Here is a 16,705-nt window from a genome sequence, read left to right on the forward strand (position 1 = left end):
GTGATTCACTCGATTGCTGGAAACTGTGTTCTTAAGAAAATACAAGTAGCTGCTGCATTCTTAGATGACTAACCAAGGGCTCAGAGAGGGGAAGTGACTTCCCCAGGACACAGCAGATGAATGGCCGAGCCCAGCCTTGCACCCCGGCAGTCCGGTTCCAGAATGTGCTATCTTACCCATGGGACCAGCTGCATCTGTGAGAATGCAGGTAAATGTCTACCTGCAAGTGGCTTGAAAAATAACGGTTTGTTTTCCTCAAATATCAACAAGTCAGGTGGAGTGCCTGGGTGGCTCAATCAAGATGATTTTGGCTCAGGTCATGATCCCAGGGTCGTGGGGTCAGGCTCCCTGCTCAGAGTGGAGTCTGCTTGGGATTCTCTCTCTCTCTCCCTCTGCCCTTCTCCCCCACTCACTCTTTCTCTCTTTCTCTAAAATAAAGAAAGAAGTCAGAGAGAGGCAATTCCAGGATTGATTCAGAGACACAAAGATGCCAGGACTTTTCACTGGCATCTCTGTGATTCCCTTGATCTTTCCCTCCTGGTTGCAGCAGCTGCCCTCTTCTGTCTGCTTTAAAATGTCTTCCTTTTGGGGGCGCCTGGGTGGCTCAGTCGGTTAAGCGGCGGACTTCGGCTCAGGTCATGATCTCTCGGTCCGTGAGTTCGAGCCCCGCGTCGGGCTCTGTGCTGACAGCTCAGAGCCTGGAGCCTGTTTCAGATTCTGTGTCTCCCTCTCTCTGACCCTCCCCTGTTCATGCACTGTCTCTCCCTGTCTCAAAAATAAATAAAACGTTAAAAAAATTTTTTTTAAATAAAAAATAAATAAAATGTCTTCCTTTTTATTTACATAAATGCAGTTTAAAAGGAAGCTTTAAACCAGTTCATGTGTGGACAGAAATCTCTAGTTCATCCCCAATATTGAGTCTGTCTTTGCTCTTTTAGTGATAGAACCCCCCCCCCACATGGGCACGTGGCTTTGGAGAGCGAAAGCTCAATTTCCTGGCGGCCCTTGCAATGAGGCGTGGTCACGTGACAAAGTTTGACCAATGGTATGCGAGCAGGATGGTGCCTGCAGCTCCCGGGTCCTGCCCTTCCTGCCCTCCACTCCTGCTGGCTGGAATGGGACCTGACCGCGAGATGGGGTGGGAGGTGCCACCTGGGAAGCCACATGTTGAGTGACAGATGGGGGAGCTTGGGATCATTTTTCCCGGATGACACAACCAACGCCGTTCGTGAGCCCCTGGGCTCTGAGTGCTAGTTGTATATTTTTTTGAATATGTGTTAAAATTAATATATGTGTTAATAGCACTCTTTCTCTGTCTCAAAAATAAATAAAAAAATTTTTTTTAATGTTTTAAATACATGTTTAGAGAAAGAAAACTTATTCTGTAAGTGTCCAGATAGTAAATATTTCAGGCTTTGCTGGCCACACCATCACTACTGCTCAAACTCTGTCCTTGCAGAGAGAAAGCCTCCACAGGCAATATGTAAATAAGCGGGTGTGGCTGGGTTCCACTGAAATTTTATTTAGGGTTGCCGAAATTACAATTTTGTGTAATTTTTACATCACGAAGTATTACGCTTCTGCTGACTTTCTCCAGCCGCTTAAAAACGTAAAAACCAGTCTCCAGGCGCCTGGGTGGCTCAGTCAGTTAAGCGTCCGGCTTCGGCTCAGGTCATGATCTCAGGGTCCGTGGGTTCGAGCCCCGCGTCGGGCTCTGTGCCGACAGCTCAGAGCCTGGAGCCTGCTTCGGATTCTGTGTGTGTGTGTCTCTTTCTCTCTCTCTCTCTCTCTCCCTCTCTGCCCCTCCCCCGTGCACGCTCTGTCTCTCTCAGTCTCTCAAAAATAAGTTAACGTTAAAAAAAAAAAGTGTTTTTTTTTTTTTAATGTAAAAACTATTCTCAATTGGCAGGCAGCGGGCCAGAGTCAACCCACAGGCCATAGTCTGCTCCCTTCCACGGCTTCATCGGTTTTCAGACTGTTTCCCTTGGGCGTTGGGGCTTCAAGAGAACTGCCTCACGGTCACCCTGGAATGGTGACTCAGCTCCTTCTCCGACTTCTATCCCGGCTTCCCCACTTTCTCTGTTTTATACGCTGGGCTTCCGAGGAACAATCACAGATGTTTCCTGAGCATTTATTTCAGGCCAGGGTTCTTGGGGGCCTTACATCTGAATGACGTAGAAACCAGCATTGACTCCATTTAGCAGATTGGCAACTGAGGAAGCAATTTAAGAAAAGAGGCTAGAGTAGCCTCCAAGGTCACACAGCTGCACAACAGGGGCTCTGGTATTTTGAATCTTGGCTGGCTGACTTCAGAGCCTGGACTCTTAACCTCTCCTAGTCTGTCTTGTACACAAGATTTTTTTTTTTTTTTCCCCAAGAGTTTAGTGGCCAGGAAAAAAAAAAAAGAGAGCCATTTCCTTCATTATAAAGATGGAAAAATCTGAGATCCAGGAAGGGGAAAGGACTTGCCTACAGTCACACACAGTGTTGGGTGCAAGGTGAAATCCAGAATCTTCTCCCATATGCTGTAGGATGTCAGGAGATAGGAGACCCTGGGAAGCAGGGGCAGATACCTACTTTCACACGTGGTAGGATCAGAGAGCAGGATTGATTAATGATCAGCCCTGAGTCCTAAAGGAAGGCTAATTCCAGTGCAAAGAGAGATGTTCCCTTCTACCCAGTCTCTGTGCCCTGTCCTGGTGGCAGGCCATGAGTGAGGACAGCGGAGGAGGGAGTGGAGACTGTTAGTGGGCCAGGACGGCGGGGAGCAGGCTCCTGGGGGACCTAGGTCCATGAGGGACACCCAAAGCAACCACAAAGATGATAATATGAGCTCTCATTTCTTGAAGACCCACCAGCCAGACGTGGTGCTTAATTTTTCATACTCGTTAGCTCATTTACTCTTTATAACAGTACCAAGAGGCAGGTGAGCCCCATTTTACAGAGGAGGACAGTGGGGTTCAGGGAGGCAAAATGACTTGCCCAAAGCAGCGTGGTTAGTTAGTTGCTGAGCTCTGTCTGAATCTAGAATCTACGACTGTAAAAGATGAGGCTGGCTTACGATCCTTCAAGATAACGTCATTCAAAAAGCAATGTTTTAGGCTAGGTTAAGCACTGCCTTCCTCCTTCACTCCTCATTCACGAGGCCAGAAGCAGGGCGGGGGGCCCCTTCCGAGGCCCTTTTCTCATCTGTGAAATGAGGACACCTCCCATTTCGTACATTTCGTTGGGAAGCTGGCATGAGATTCGAGAGCCTGGCGCACAGGATGTGGTTGATACATGGCGGTTGTATAAAAATCACTAAGATTTCCAGGAATAGGGGAGGAGCGGGTGATACGACCCTACCCCTTGGTACACCTTTAAGTTTCCTTGAACCTCTAGTGGAGAGGGATTTGTTTGTTACCCGTCTCCTCCACGGACCCCGAGCCCCATGGCGGCTTGCGTCAGTCTTTCCCGTTGACGTGAACAACCTACACGGGTAGAGTGTTGTCCACCCAGAACGCTGTTTGGCACGTAGTAGGGGTTCAATAATTGTGTGGCGTTAATGGATAAATGAATGAATGGATCAGTTACGTCACTGTTCTTTTTAAGTTTTTATTTACTTATTTTGAGAGAAAGAGAGAGAGAGAGGGTGCAGGGGAGGGGCAGAGAGAGAGGCGGAGAGAGAGAACCCCAAGCAGGCTCTACACCGTCAGCGCAGAGCCCAGCATGGGACTCGATCCCACAAACCGTGAGATCATGACCTGAGCTGAAATCAAGAGTCGGACGCTTAAGCGACTGAGCCACCCGGGTGCCCCAGTCACATCACTGTTCCAAACCTCAGTGGGTTTGGAACCTCCTCCATAAAATGGGGTATGAATACTTATTACCCAGACTGTTGCAAGTGTTAAAGGAATTAATGGATGTCAACCTGCCCAAGCTTGGGGGGCTTTGATACAAGATACCGAATTTGATATGAGAACTCTTTCCCGAATATCCCAGGCTTCAAGAACATGCTATCCACACACAGTTGGCTGTGCCCGGTGAGACCTGCTAAGAACCAGGTGGGCGCTGTTGGAGATGGAGTGAGATTTAAGAGGTGGGGGATCAGCGGTCCTGGGGACAAGCCTGACTCTGCCACTGACCCACTGGGTCATCATGATCCAGGCTGTAAGCCGCCTCTCCGGGCCTCAGTTTCCCCAGATGAGAGGGGGACGGGAGAAACGGGCTAGCTCTCCCAGGCTCTTCTGAGGCTGCTGCAAGATTGCAAATGGGAAAGTTCTTTGGGTCCCTCAGGGATTGGTGTTATTTCGGCAAGACCTCACGTAAGCTCCAAGCTCCTAACCGGCCAGCCGTTTTGGAGACTTGGCCCCCACTGGCCGATTTGCGCATGGTCGCCTGGATCACTGTGGTCACAGGAGGCACGGGGGTGCACCCTGGGTAAATAGTTAAGAACATTCAGCATCTTGGTTTTGCGTGGTGTGTGTGTGTGTGTGTGTGTTTTTTCAACTGCATCCTCGTGGGCTTTATTATCATCACGCTTATGAGGAAAATGATGCTCGGCATATAAGTTTTTCATCTTGCCGACTTGTATAAAGAGGTAAAACTCCTTCCTTATCTCGTGCGCTATACTGATAATTGCTGTTTACTGTCGTACCTGCCCAGCTTTCTTTCTCTGCCTTGCCAATAGCGGGTACGGTCTCATATTGGGGCCCCCCAGCTCAGTTGCTGGTGGCCGCCAGCTTCCGTAGATGAGTGACAGGGGCCAGGTGGGGACTGTAGCAGACTGCCTGCGAGCACAGGCCCCTCGGAGGGTGTGGGCAGCCTCTGGAGGCCACAGTCTCCCCCACCTATAACTTGGGGTGAGGGTTTTCAATGCTGGCCGCACAGAAGAATCAACTGCTGAGCTTTTAAAAAATACCGAAGCCCAGGGTCCTCTCCCCAGGCTGCTAAACCAGAGCTTCTAGGGTGGGGCCTGGACACTTCTAGGAAATTCTGCCATTCCTCAAGGGTGCCCAGAGCTGCCTTGGGTTGTGCCTGAGACGTTAGCGAGCTCTGCTGAGGTCTAGATGCCGTGGGACAGCTGTGGTCCCAACCCAGGTAAGAAGTGAAGGGTACGGAGGAAGGTAGAGGTGAGTCGGGGCTGGGGGGTTACTGGGTCCGAGTTCTTCATGTCTGGCCTTGCCCTGGGGAGCGACTTTGCCCACGATCATAGGTGTCCTATTAACGGCCCTGACTTCCTGCTTCAATGCCCTGGCCTCTGGCCCCGCTCATTGGATGTGGCGGTTTGCTCCAACATAGGAGCCTTGGAACCCTCATCCCCGTGGCCCAGGGTGAGCCGATCTGCATTCAGCCTTTGGACCTCTGCTGGTGATCAGCAGGCCCAGCCTTGGTAAAATGACAGTCAGCCCCCACAGATCCCACTCCCTGTAAATACCAACAGGGAAGAAACAGCCCAGCGCGGAGAGGGGAAGGGACTTCTTCCCCAAGCCACATAGTGAAACAGGGAAAGAGCTGGGGCTGGAGTCGAGACCCTTCCTCCCAAACACACATCTGCAGTTAAACAGCTGGAGTTTATTCTGGTTGCCCCAGCGAGAGAGAGCACAAGCCACCAGCAGCCGTGATGGCCTCCGTCAGACGCGTTACAAAAGACCTCTCATGGGCTGTGGGCTTTGGCTGAGGCATTTGTGGGCGTCTAAGGAACCTTGCTCTAGATTGAATGACATCAGGAGTCGGGGGCAATTCTACAGGTAAAGAAGTAGCAGCCATTCATTCGGCAAGAGAGGGTGTGCTTGGCATTTTGTGGCGGCAAGTGGCTTTGTGCTGTGACAAGATTATGCAGTGTCTTTGCCCTGTCTCACTTCATCAAGTCTCAGAGAGTGACTCTGTCTGATGTTGGCAAAGTGTAAGATGATTGAGCTCCAACAAGAGAACACATGGCAAATCTGGGCCAGACCAGTTCTGGACGTCAGGGGCCGCTTTCTTATTCTTTCTCAAGAGGAACCCACAGTTACTAAATCCTTGCTAGGGCTCAGATTCCCGTTAAATTCTTTCAGTTGGTGGGGCGCCTGGGTGGCGCAGTCGGTTAAGCGTCCGACTTCAGCCAGGTCATGATCTCGCGGTCCGTGAGTTCGAGCCCCGCGTCGGGCTCTGGGCTGATGGCTCAGAGCCTGGAGCCTGTTTCCAATTCTGTGTCTCCCTCTCTCTCTGCCCTTCCCCCGTTCATGCTGTGTCTCTCTCTGTCCCAAAAATAAATAAACGTTGAAAAAAAAAAATTTAAAAAAAATTCTTTCAGTTGGGATCTGGTCAACTTTGGCTCACTACATCTAACCCACCTCCTGGTTTTGTTTTTTGTTTTTTTTTTTTGTGCAACCTATGAACCGAGCATAGTTTTTATATGTTTAAATGGTTGAATAAATCAAAAGAATATTTTGTGACATGTGACAATCGTATGAACTTCAGATTTCAGCGTCCAAAACTAAAGGTTTAGCCACACATATTCATTTATGTATTGTCTGTGGCCATTTCATGGCAGAGTTGAGTACGACAGAGACGTATGGGCCCCCCAAAACTAAAATATTTACTATCTGGTCCTTTACAGAAGAAATGTGCCAATCCCTGCTTTATTTGTTTATTTTTGTGTTTATTTATTTTTGAGAGAGAGAGAGAAACAGGGTATGAGCAGGGGAGGGGCAGAGAGAGAGAGGGAGACACAGAATCTGAAGCAGGCTCCAGGCCCCAAGCTGTCAACGCAGAGCCCATTGTGGGGCTCGAACCCACGAGCCATGAGCTCATGACCTGAGCTGAAAGCAAACGCTTAACTGAGCCACTCAGGCGCCCCACCAATCCCTGCTTTAAACGGTGTCTTAGTCCATTCAGTCTGCTCGAACAAAAATACCGTGGATTGGGTATTTATTTCTCATAGTTCTGGAAGCTGGGAAGTCCAAGATCAAGGTGCCAGCAAATTTGTTGTCTGGGGAGAGACTGTTTTTTGATTCGTAGACGGCCGTCTTCTCTGTGTCTACACATGGAAGAGGCAAGGGAACTCTATGGGGCATCTGTTGCAAGGGCACTAATCCCATTCGTGAGGATTCTGTGCTGGTTACGTAATCACCTCCTAAGGGCCTCACCTCCTAGAACCATCTCAGCGGGGGTCAGGTTTCAACATATGAGGCTGGGGGAGATGCAGACATTCAGTCTATAGCAAATGGGTCAGCTCCTTAATCCTCTTGACAACTCTAGAATTATTACTTCCCTTTTATGAATTAAAGAACTGAGGTACAGCGAGACGAAGAGATTTTTCCAAACCTAGGTTTCTCAACTTCAGCACCGTGACGTTTTGGGTGGGATGATTCTTTGTGTGTGTGGAGGGAGGCTGACTTGTGCATAAGAGGACGTTTAGCAACGTTCCTGGCCTCCACCCACTAAATGCCAGTAACACCCCTGCGCCCCCACCCCCACTCCCAGTTACGACAGCCAAAAATGTCTCCAGACGTTGCCCAGTGTCTCTCGGAGGCAGAATCGGCCCCAGTTGGGAACCACTGCCGTCAGCTTGCATCGTAAGTGATGGATCCGTGATCTGAACCCAGAACCTGTGTGTTCGGCTCTCCGTCACACCCTCAATGCCCAGGGATAGGTTCTCTTGTTCTTGGTGATGGTTTCAGCTGCAAAAAATCTTAATCCCTTCAATTGTTCTTGTCTCCAAAACACTATTGAAGGCCTCCAGGGAGACTGACCTATTAGGCAAGGGGCATCTTTAAAAGGAAGTCAGATCCTGTCCTGACTCCCCTTTGCTCAAACGCTCCCCTGGCTCTGCTCACATCTGACCGGGCGTAAACGCCGAAGTCCTTACTGTGAGCCCCAAGACCTCCGCGTGACCCAGCCCACCTCCTGCCCCCGCTCGCTCACCCCCGCTCCTTCCCTCACCTCACCTCCTGCCACCCTCTCCTTTACTTAGGCCCCTCCAGCCCCAGCCCCACTGCTCTCCCTTCTTCTCAACACACCAGATACATTCTCACCTCAGGGCCTTTGCACTTGCTGCTCCTGTTGCCTAGAATCCTCTTCCCACGGCTCTTCCTGTGACCGGCTCCTTTTTTTTTTTTTTTTTTTTTTTCCTCTTGGCTCCTTTTATCCTTGAGGTCTCAAACCAGCCGCCATCAGCTCATGGTGTCTTCTCAGTTGACTTGGTCACAGCCGCCCACCTGCTCCCCTCCCGACTCGGCAATCACTCTCCATCACACCACCCACTTTCTCCTACATCCCTACCTGAGATGTTCTTTCTTCATTGCTTGTCTGTCTCCCCTTCTGGAATATAACCTTCCTGGGAGCCGGGAGCCTGTTCTGCATTATTCACCGTGTACTGCAAGCTCATAGCCAATAGCACATAGCAGGTGCTCAACAAATAATGAATGAATGAATGCATGCATGTATGGGAGAGCAGGGTGACTGACCCATTACTTAGAGCTCGTCTTTCGTAAACATCCCATTGCCAATGGCAGCTCAGGGGAGTCCGGAGCTGAGTTGCCGGTCGTCTAGAGGACTTGCAGCGTAACCCCCCGTCCACAGGCCCAGGACCATCTCCGAATAGGAATAGGTGGGACGGAAGGATGGAATCTCAGGTGCCTTTTTGAAAAGTTCAATTAACGGTATAGGAGGGGAACCCGAAGAAGCCCTTTCCGCTGACGACGCGAGAATAGGAACACTCCTAGCCACTCACCACATTCCACTAAAGACGTCCTGTTCTTCCCTCCCAGCTGCTGTGCGGAGAAACGGGCTGCACGCGGTGCCCACGGAGGTGCAGTTTCTTGCTGGCACGGAAGAGTGAGTTCCCGGTGCATTCCATAGAGGACCCAGTGCTTGATCCGAGGAGATGATGACCAAGAATTCAGTGCTGCAAGCAATCCTCCCCCAGCCCCGACTTTCTCCAAATGACCTAGTGCCCAAGTTTCTACCATTCATCCCTTTGGCTTAGGCCAAAAAAAAAAAAAAAACCAACCAAACAAAAACCAGTGCAAATGTGGACGGCAAGGGCAGGGGAGCACATGAGGTCCCTAGAGGTCTGGTGCGGTGGCGCATCTGAGAGGAGGGGCCAGCCGAGCGGGAGCACGCGGCTACGAGAGGGTCAAGGAGGAGAAGCACACAGACAGGGGTCAAGAGGCTCTAAAGGCAAAAGTATCCTAAGAGACGATCCCAATCCTCACAGCTGTGTGACTAAGGAAGCCTCTCCGCCTCAATGGCACGTTTCGTGCCCGATGTCCTTTGTATTTGGCAGTGTGCTTAAGAGCTTGGGGTTTGGGAGCCCTGCAGACCTGACTCTGGCTCTGGTTCTGCGGCTCGCCGGCTGTGTGATTGGGACAAGTCAGTCAGGTTGGTTTCATCCACCAACTGGGCGTGACATTGGTACCCACCTGAGAGGGCTGTTGTGAGATGAAATCAGCTAACGTCGATCAAGGAGGTCGCCAGGCCCTACGGGCACAGGTAGCGCTTGTTGTTAATGGCATTGTTACCTTGGTTCGTTGGCGATGAAACGGCAGGAAGTAACGTCGCCTGCTCAAGGCATTGCTTGGCACCGGTCAGGTCTGTTGTATGCATCCAACAAATATTTATAGACAGCTGAACGACACCGGGCACCGCCGGAGACGCAGCCACAGGCAAAAATCCAGCCCTTGTGGGGTTTACATACCAGGGACAAGACACAAACATATGAGTGGAATTCATAGTATGTCAGATGGTTGGTGAGAGCTATGCAGGGGAACAAAGCAGGAGGGAAGGCCGGGGGGAGGGTGGCCTGCGGGGTGTGAAAAGGCAGCTTTAAAATAGGTGGTCAGAAGGTGACACTTAAGCAAACACCTGTAGGAGGTGAGGGTCATGGGGGCCCCATGGGAAGAGCGGTCTCAGCGGAGGGGCCGGCAGGTGCAAAGGTCCTGAGAGTCCAAAGCGGCCAGGAAGCCAGTATGGCTGGTGGAGTGGATGGCAGCAGTTGGGGTCCGAGAGATCACTTGTGTGGTGGTGGAGAGGCAGACCGTGAGGGACCCCCTAGGCTAATGATGTAGCCTTGACTTTGAACGAGAGGGAAGCCAATGGAGGCTTTTGGCAGAAGAGAGACATGATCTTATGTCTGATTGTCTTATTCTGTGGCCTCCGCTCCTTCCTGGCACCATATCCTGGGGCTTTGAGTCCAGCTTTGAGATATGGCCCAGCCACTCACTAATACATGCAACCCAGGAATCTGTGTGGGCCATCTGCCCATGCAGAGCTTGTGCTGAATCTATGGGAAAAGACTCAGTCCTCATTCTTCTAGAACTCTGTGTCCACTGAATGAAAACCCCATCCATTGGATGGGGGCTCCATATCCATTGGAATGGAAGTCCCCTCTCTGGGCCTTAGTTTCCCCAACTGAACAAAGAAATGCTTGCACGAGGTGAACCCTAAGGCCCCTTCTGCTCTCATTCTCATCGTGAGGCTGAGTCTGGTCCCCTAGGCCTGGGGACCCACAGTTCCTGCCAGGACCTTCATCCTGAGAAGTCAGGCCATGACATCAGTCTCCAGCCGCCTCTTGTCTTCCCTTCCTTTTAGACCCCAAATCATATTCCAATTGCCTTCCAGATAAGGGGCTTCTCATTAGCAATTAAGGCCAGAAGATATTTGAAGTATCTTTGATTCCTTAAAAAAAAAAAAAAAATTGATCTGTTATAGAGGGACAATTGTTAATGTCATTCATTTAGAAAAACTTTATAATTGCACAATGAAGAAGAATACTCTTTTTTTTAATGTTTATTTATTTTGGGGAGACAGAGAGAGACAGAGTGTGAGCAGGGGAGGGGCAGAGAGAGAGGGAGACACAGAATCCAAAGCAGGCTCCAGGCTCCGAGCTGTCAGCACAGAGCCTGACGTGGGGCTCAAACTCATAAGCCGTGAGATCATGACCTGAGCCGAAGTCAGATGCTTAACTGACTGAGCCACCGAGGCACCCTGAAAAAGAATACTCTTAGACAAAAAGAAAGACGTACCCAGCATCTCGGTCCCAAAGACAGATTAAAACAGTTAAGGGGATGCCTCTCTATGTACATAAATGCATTTTTAAAATAAAAACGTTGATAATGCTGTATATGCTCCTTTGTAACTTGCTGTCTCACTTAATGGAACGTGGTCAGCATCTTTTCACCTCGATAAATTGATGGCAACGCCATTATCTTTTAATTATATAATTAACAATTCTTTTTTTTTTTTTTTTTTCAACGTTTATTTTTGGGACAGAGAGAGACAGAGCATGAATGGGGGAGGGGCAGAGAGAGAGGGAAACACAGAATCGGAAACAGGCTCCAGGCTCTGAGCCATCAGCTCAGAGCCTGACGCGGGGCTCGAACTCATGGACCGCGAGATCGTGACCTGGCTGAAGTCGGACGCTTAACCGACTGCGCCACCCAGGCGCCCCTAATTAACAATTCTTAAATTCATTCTTTCCCAATCCTCTTAACTGCACCAGAAAAACAACCCAGAAAATATAAAGAATAAAGGAGGGAAAAAATTCCATAATTTCACACCCAAGAAAGGCACCTTAAAAACAACTTTGTGTATACCATTCTAAATTTTTCTTAATACTCACGTATTCATCAAATATATGAATATTTTTAAAATAAATTAAGCAATTGCGTACCCTTTTTCACTTTATATAATGGACATATTTTATCCTAATAAACATCTGTCTAGATCATGTGGGGGGGGGGGTTTGTTTTCGTTTTTGAGAGAAAGAGAGAGCACTAGCAGGGGAGAGGGGCAGAGGGGGAGAGAGAGAATCTTGAGCGGGCTCCACAGTGACGTGGGGCTCGATCTCACCACCCTGGGATCATGACCTGAGCCGAAGTCAAGAGTCGGACGCTCAACCGACTGAGCCACCCAGGTGCCTCTAGCTCATCATTTTTAATAGCTGTGTTGGTGTTCCATCCAGAAAGAGGATCATTTTGATCTCTCGAATCCCCTTCGGATGGAGATTAGGGTTGTTTGTAATGGAAAGAATATTTAGTGCCGTGGTGAACTCATACCTACGCCCGAGGCACCTGCCCAATTATTTCTTTGGGATTAATTCTGAAAGTAGAACGTTTGAGCTGAAGGGTTGCACATCTTTAGAGGTTTTCCATGCCTGTGCCAAGCTGCCTTTTAGAAAGACCACTTAGTTCTCCCAACCCAAGCGATGTTTCCCCACCCCCCCCCCCCCCCAGAAGGCCAGAAATTCTGAAACGTGTTCTGAATGGCTTCTCTTTGGGTTTGTTTAAAGCAAAGACTGCCCTGAGGCGGAGGCTCCCTTGGATCTTCTGGCAGACTGCAAGAAGGAGGGGGAATACCACAGGAACATCTGGAAGGGTTTCCTTATCTCCATTCCCTACTCAGCCAGCATTGGGGGCACTGCCACCCTCACGGGCACGGCCCCCAACCTCATCCTGCTTGGCCAGCTCAAAAGGTAAAGGCAGGTGCTCCACGGGGCACGGGGGTCTCTGCTTCTCCCACCCCTCCTCCTCTCCTTCACTCAACATTCGGGGAAATATGTACCGAATGCCGTGTATGGGCCAGGCTCTGGGGACCCAGCCGTGCACAAGCCCAGAGAAGGCCCCGCGCTGGGGAACTTCCACTTTGGTGGTGGAGACAAGCAATGAAGGAAAAGGCAGCTGGATACATATGCAACGGTGTGATAAGTTATGGAATCAAATAAAGCGGGAGAAGGGTGCGGAAGGGACAGGAGCGGGTGCTATTTTACAGAGGCTGGTCAGGGATGTGCTGCCTCTATAGCAAGGTGACATCTGGGACCTAGAAGTTACGTGAGCACAGGAAGGAGGAACATTCCAGACAGGGATAACCGGCGTGGTCAAAGGTGAACGGCACAAAGACCAGGAGCGCAGAAGGCAGAGGGGAGGGAGTGTGGGGGGACAGAAGGTGAGTTGTTAGGACCCCAGCGTTTGCTGCCAGTGAGATGGGGAGCCCAGTGCAAAGCTGAGAGCGAAGGAACCACATGATGTGACATCGGCTTTGAAAAACCAACCCCGGGGCGCCTGGGTGGCTCAGTCAGTTGGGCGTCCGACTTCGGCTCAGGTCATGATCTCACGGCTGGTGGGTTCGAGCCCCACGTCGGGCTCTGTGCTGACAGCTCAGAGCCTGGAGCCTGCTTCGGATTCTGTGTCTCCTCTTTCTCTCTGCCCCTCCCCTGCTCATGCTCTGTCTCTGTCTCAAAAATAAATAAAAACATTAAAAAAAATTTTTTGTTTAAAAACCAACCCCATTGGGGGCATTGGGCTGTGGCCATGGCTGTGGCCGTAAGGTCCCAGGAGAAGCTCTGCAACCAGGCCCCCGGGCCAGCAGTGGAGCGAGCCCTGCCAGGAGCTAGTCTCCCCATTGCCGGAGCTGTTCCAAGAGTGGCTGGGTGGCCGTCTGTCAGGGCGGGACAATAAAAGAGAAGGATTCTCAGATGGCATATGACTCGTCAACTCCATGATCCCAAGCCCCTGGGTTTGAAGATGTAAGCAATCCCAGGTATTGCCAGATTCCGTTCCTACGATGTTCAGATTCCAGGATCTGAGAGGCGAGGATTCTAAGATCCCTCTGCAAAGGGAGGGAACATCAGACGTTCACTTAGTCCACGTGAACGCAAGTGTAAGCATTTGGCAAACACACACAATATTCAACATGGCCCCAAATGCGGGCCAGCTCCCTTACCCGGTACTCAGTCCAAGAATCATGGACTTCCTGAGATGATGGGGGAAAGCCGACTGTGATGGTCTTCCTGAGAGGAGGTTTGCTATCACTTCCCATCAAAGTGGTTTTCATGGGAAATTCCAGGCACACCCGTCTTTTAACCTCCTAAGCCAATTTTCTTTCATTTGGAGAGAGACCGAGAGAGTGCGAGTGGGGGAGGGGCAGAGAGAGAGGGAGAGAGAGAACCCCAGGCAGGCTCCATGCGGTCAGCAAGGAGCCCAACACGGGGCTCGAACCCACGACACCGCGAGAGCACGACCTGAGCCGAAACCAAGAGTCAGGCGCTTAACCGACTGAGCCGCCTACGGGCCCCCCGAGCCGATTTTAAAACCTTAACTTTCCACTATATTCTCAGGTCCTGAAACCTTTTGATTTTAAAAGCTGGTGATAGAAACCAGTGATTCTCAGCCATGGGTGCATATCAGAGTCACCCTCCCGGGCTGCCTGGGTCTCTGTGGCAGAGATTCGGATTCAGGAGGTGTGGGATGAGGGTAGGGCTCAGCACTTTCCCAACTGACTCAGCCCGCTGCACGACTTCGGTCGTCTTTTCATCTTTGAGCAGGCCTGGCCATGCCTTGTGGGTTTTGGTTTGTGGCTTCGTTTGTTTTGTTTTGTTTTTAAGGACTGCAAAACGGAAAGCCAAGATGGTCCGGCTTGCCACGTGGGGACAAGCTGAGTTGGGCCCTTTAGTGCCCTCAGTTAGAAGGAAGTACCAGCAAAAGGGCGTATGGGCTGGGAGGACAAAGCTGGAGTGCATCCCTGGGCTGGGCAGGAAAGATGTGGGCTCTGGGGCCTTCCGGGGCAGATGCTGAGTTGCGGGGTAGGGGGGAGCAGGGCAGGTGGGGGCCGTTGCTATCAGAGGGTTTTCAGGCTGCCTGCCCACCCTGATATGAGCAGGACTTTGTTCCAACTTGAAAAGAAATTAAGGGAAAAAATGCTGAAGGCAGAAGTAAAAATATCAAATGTGGAGGATTTGGGGTAAATTACTTGTAAATCACATGCAAATCATACACAGCGTTTGACTGCATAAGCTTGGACCTTCTGGTCTGGCGGGAGAGGATGTAAAATGAATGCCAAATCATGCGGGGTTCTGATTCTCTAGCCAGGAGCGTGGGGAGGTGGGGGAATGGTTGCCCTGAGTGTCGCCCTTGGCCTTCGCTCCCCAAATACATTTTATTACTTTACTCTGATTATATAGGTACATTGCAGAACACTCAGGAAATGCAGGGGGAGAAAACTGAAATACTTTCAATCGCCCTGGTAATATTAAACGTACTGTTGTTTATTCTGTATAAACTCCCATGCTCTCGCTGAGGAATCGCTGCGTGTATGTACGCCGTGTGCATCCGCGAGGCTGACCTTGGCCGGCTCTCATCTCCCCTGTTTCTCCAGTTTCTTCCCACAGTGCGATGTGGTGAATTTTGGCTCCTGGTTCATTTTTGCCTTCCCTCTCATGCTGCTGTTCCTGCTGGCGGGCTGGCTGTGGATCTCCTTCCTGTATGGGGGAATGACCCTGAGGTACCCTCATGCCTACCGTGAGCTTTGAGCCTGACGGGAGTCCCCGCTTCCTTCTCGTTCGGTAGACAGCGGTCTTCTCAAGTCTGGTTTCCTCCTGTGTGAACGAAGGATCGTCACTAATCTCATGTCACCTTCTCCCAGGGTGACTGTCGCAGAGACCTCACTTCCCGGGGATATGAGGATTATGGGTAGTGTGAGCTGCCTGCTAGGCCCAGACCCTCAGTTAATGGCCCCCGTCGTCGGCGATTTACGGTTGGCGTCCTCCTTTAAGTACCCCCATTTTATGGGGCCCTGGCACAGGAGCTGATCTGGGGTGGCACAGGGCATTAACTAACATCGACTCATATAGTGCGAAAAAGAATCCCTTTATCAACGCCCGTAGAGGGAAGCAAGCGTCTCTTGGGTGATGAGGCCACCGTCCTACCTATCTAACATTTCCAAACCAGCTTTTTAAACAAAGAACGAGTGTCAGTTCCAGAGACGTAAGCCAGCAATGGTATCTGGCAGAATGTAATGATTGCCCTGCTTTCGTGTGTTTATTTTTATGATTACGTTTTTCTAACAAGTGGTTCTTGTTTTCCATTGATGGGAGCGATATAAAATGTTGTGTTTACATACATAATTAAAGACTGCAATGATGAATCTATTTGGAGGAAGGTATTAAGCAAATATGAGCCAAAGGCTCTGATCATGGCGTTCCTTGACCCAGACGCCATCCGGAACTCCCCCCTAACAGAGACTCGGGGTTCAAAGCCTGCATTAGCCCGGAGAGGCAAGTCCTGACTTTGGACTCAGATGGACCAGAGTTCAAGTCACACTTCCATGTGACCTTGAGCAATTTTGTAAACCTCCCCGAGCTTTTCATTTCTTCACTTGTGGACTAAGGCTAAAAATTAGCTACAGCAAAAGTACAGGCTGGATGAGGGAGGGTGTGTAGACTGCCCAGGACTGAGCCTGAAATAGAGCCCTTTTTTCCGGTCGACTTGTTTTCATCTAACAGACATCTGCAGGACGCAGCCACAAGGGGCCATGATGGAGGAACTGCAGTGTTCAGTGACGGGTGTTTCTGGGTAACAGAGAAGTTTCAGGCCAATGACGTGACAACATCTTCACTCGGCAAATATCTGCTGAGTACCCACTACGTGCCCTCTAGGGTTGTAGGTATTGAGTGTGGAGCAGTGGGCAGGGCAGAGACCATCCCTGCCCTTGGGGGGCTTGCACTCAAGGTGGGGAAGACAGACAGGGAGCAGCCAAAGGCAGCAGGAATGCCAGTCATAAGTGCCGTGAAGGAAAAGACAGTGACATATGAAGGTGCACCCTGGAGGGCTCTCACCTAACGGGGACGTCAGGAGAGCCTTCTTGGGGAAGGGACTTTTTTTTTTTTTTTTTTTAATTTTTTTTCAACGTTTTTTATTTATTTTTTGGGGACAGAGAGAGACAGAGCATGAACAGGGGAGGGGCAGAG

At 50.4% G+C, this 16,705-nt stretch overlaps 1 protein-coding gene across 3 annotated transcripts in view; it reads left to right on the forward strand.

The window, feature by feature from the left end:
* Positions 1-16,705, forward strand: part of SLC13A3 (solute carrier family 13 member 3) — a 74,722-nt gene that overhangs the window by 32,719 nt on the left and 25,298 nt on the right. For 2 of the 3 annotated variants that reach the window (XM_045444377.1, XM_045444378.1), the window contains exons 4-6: positions 8,733-8,799; positions 12,254-12,436; positions 15,115-15,240. In XM_045444377.1, coding sequence (XP_045300333.1) covers positions 8,733-8,799; positions 12,254-12,436; positions 15,115-15,240 — 376 coding nt within the window. The remainder of the gene's footprint in view (positions 1-8,732; positions 8,800-12,253; positions 12,437-15,114; positions 15,241-16,705) is intronic. The other variant, XM_045444379.1, reaches the window with a different exon arrangement.

The sequence above is a fragment of the Leopardus geoffroyi genome, chromosome A3, assembly GCF_018350155.1.
Source record: "Leopardus geoffroyi isolate Oge1 chromosome A3, O.geoffroyi_Oge1_pat1.0, whole genome shotgun sequence".
Taxonomy (NCBI): Eukaryota; Metazoa; Chordata; class Mammalia; order Carnivora; family Felidae; genus Leopardus; species Leopardus geoffroyi.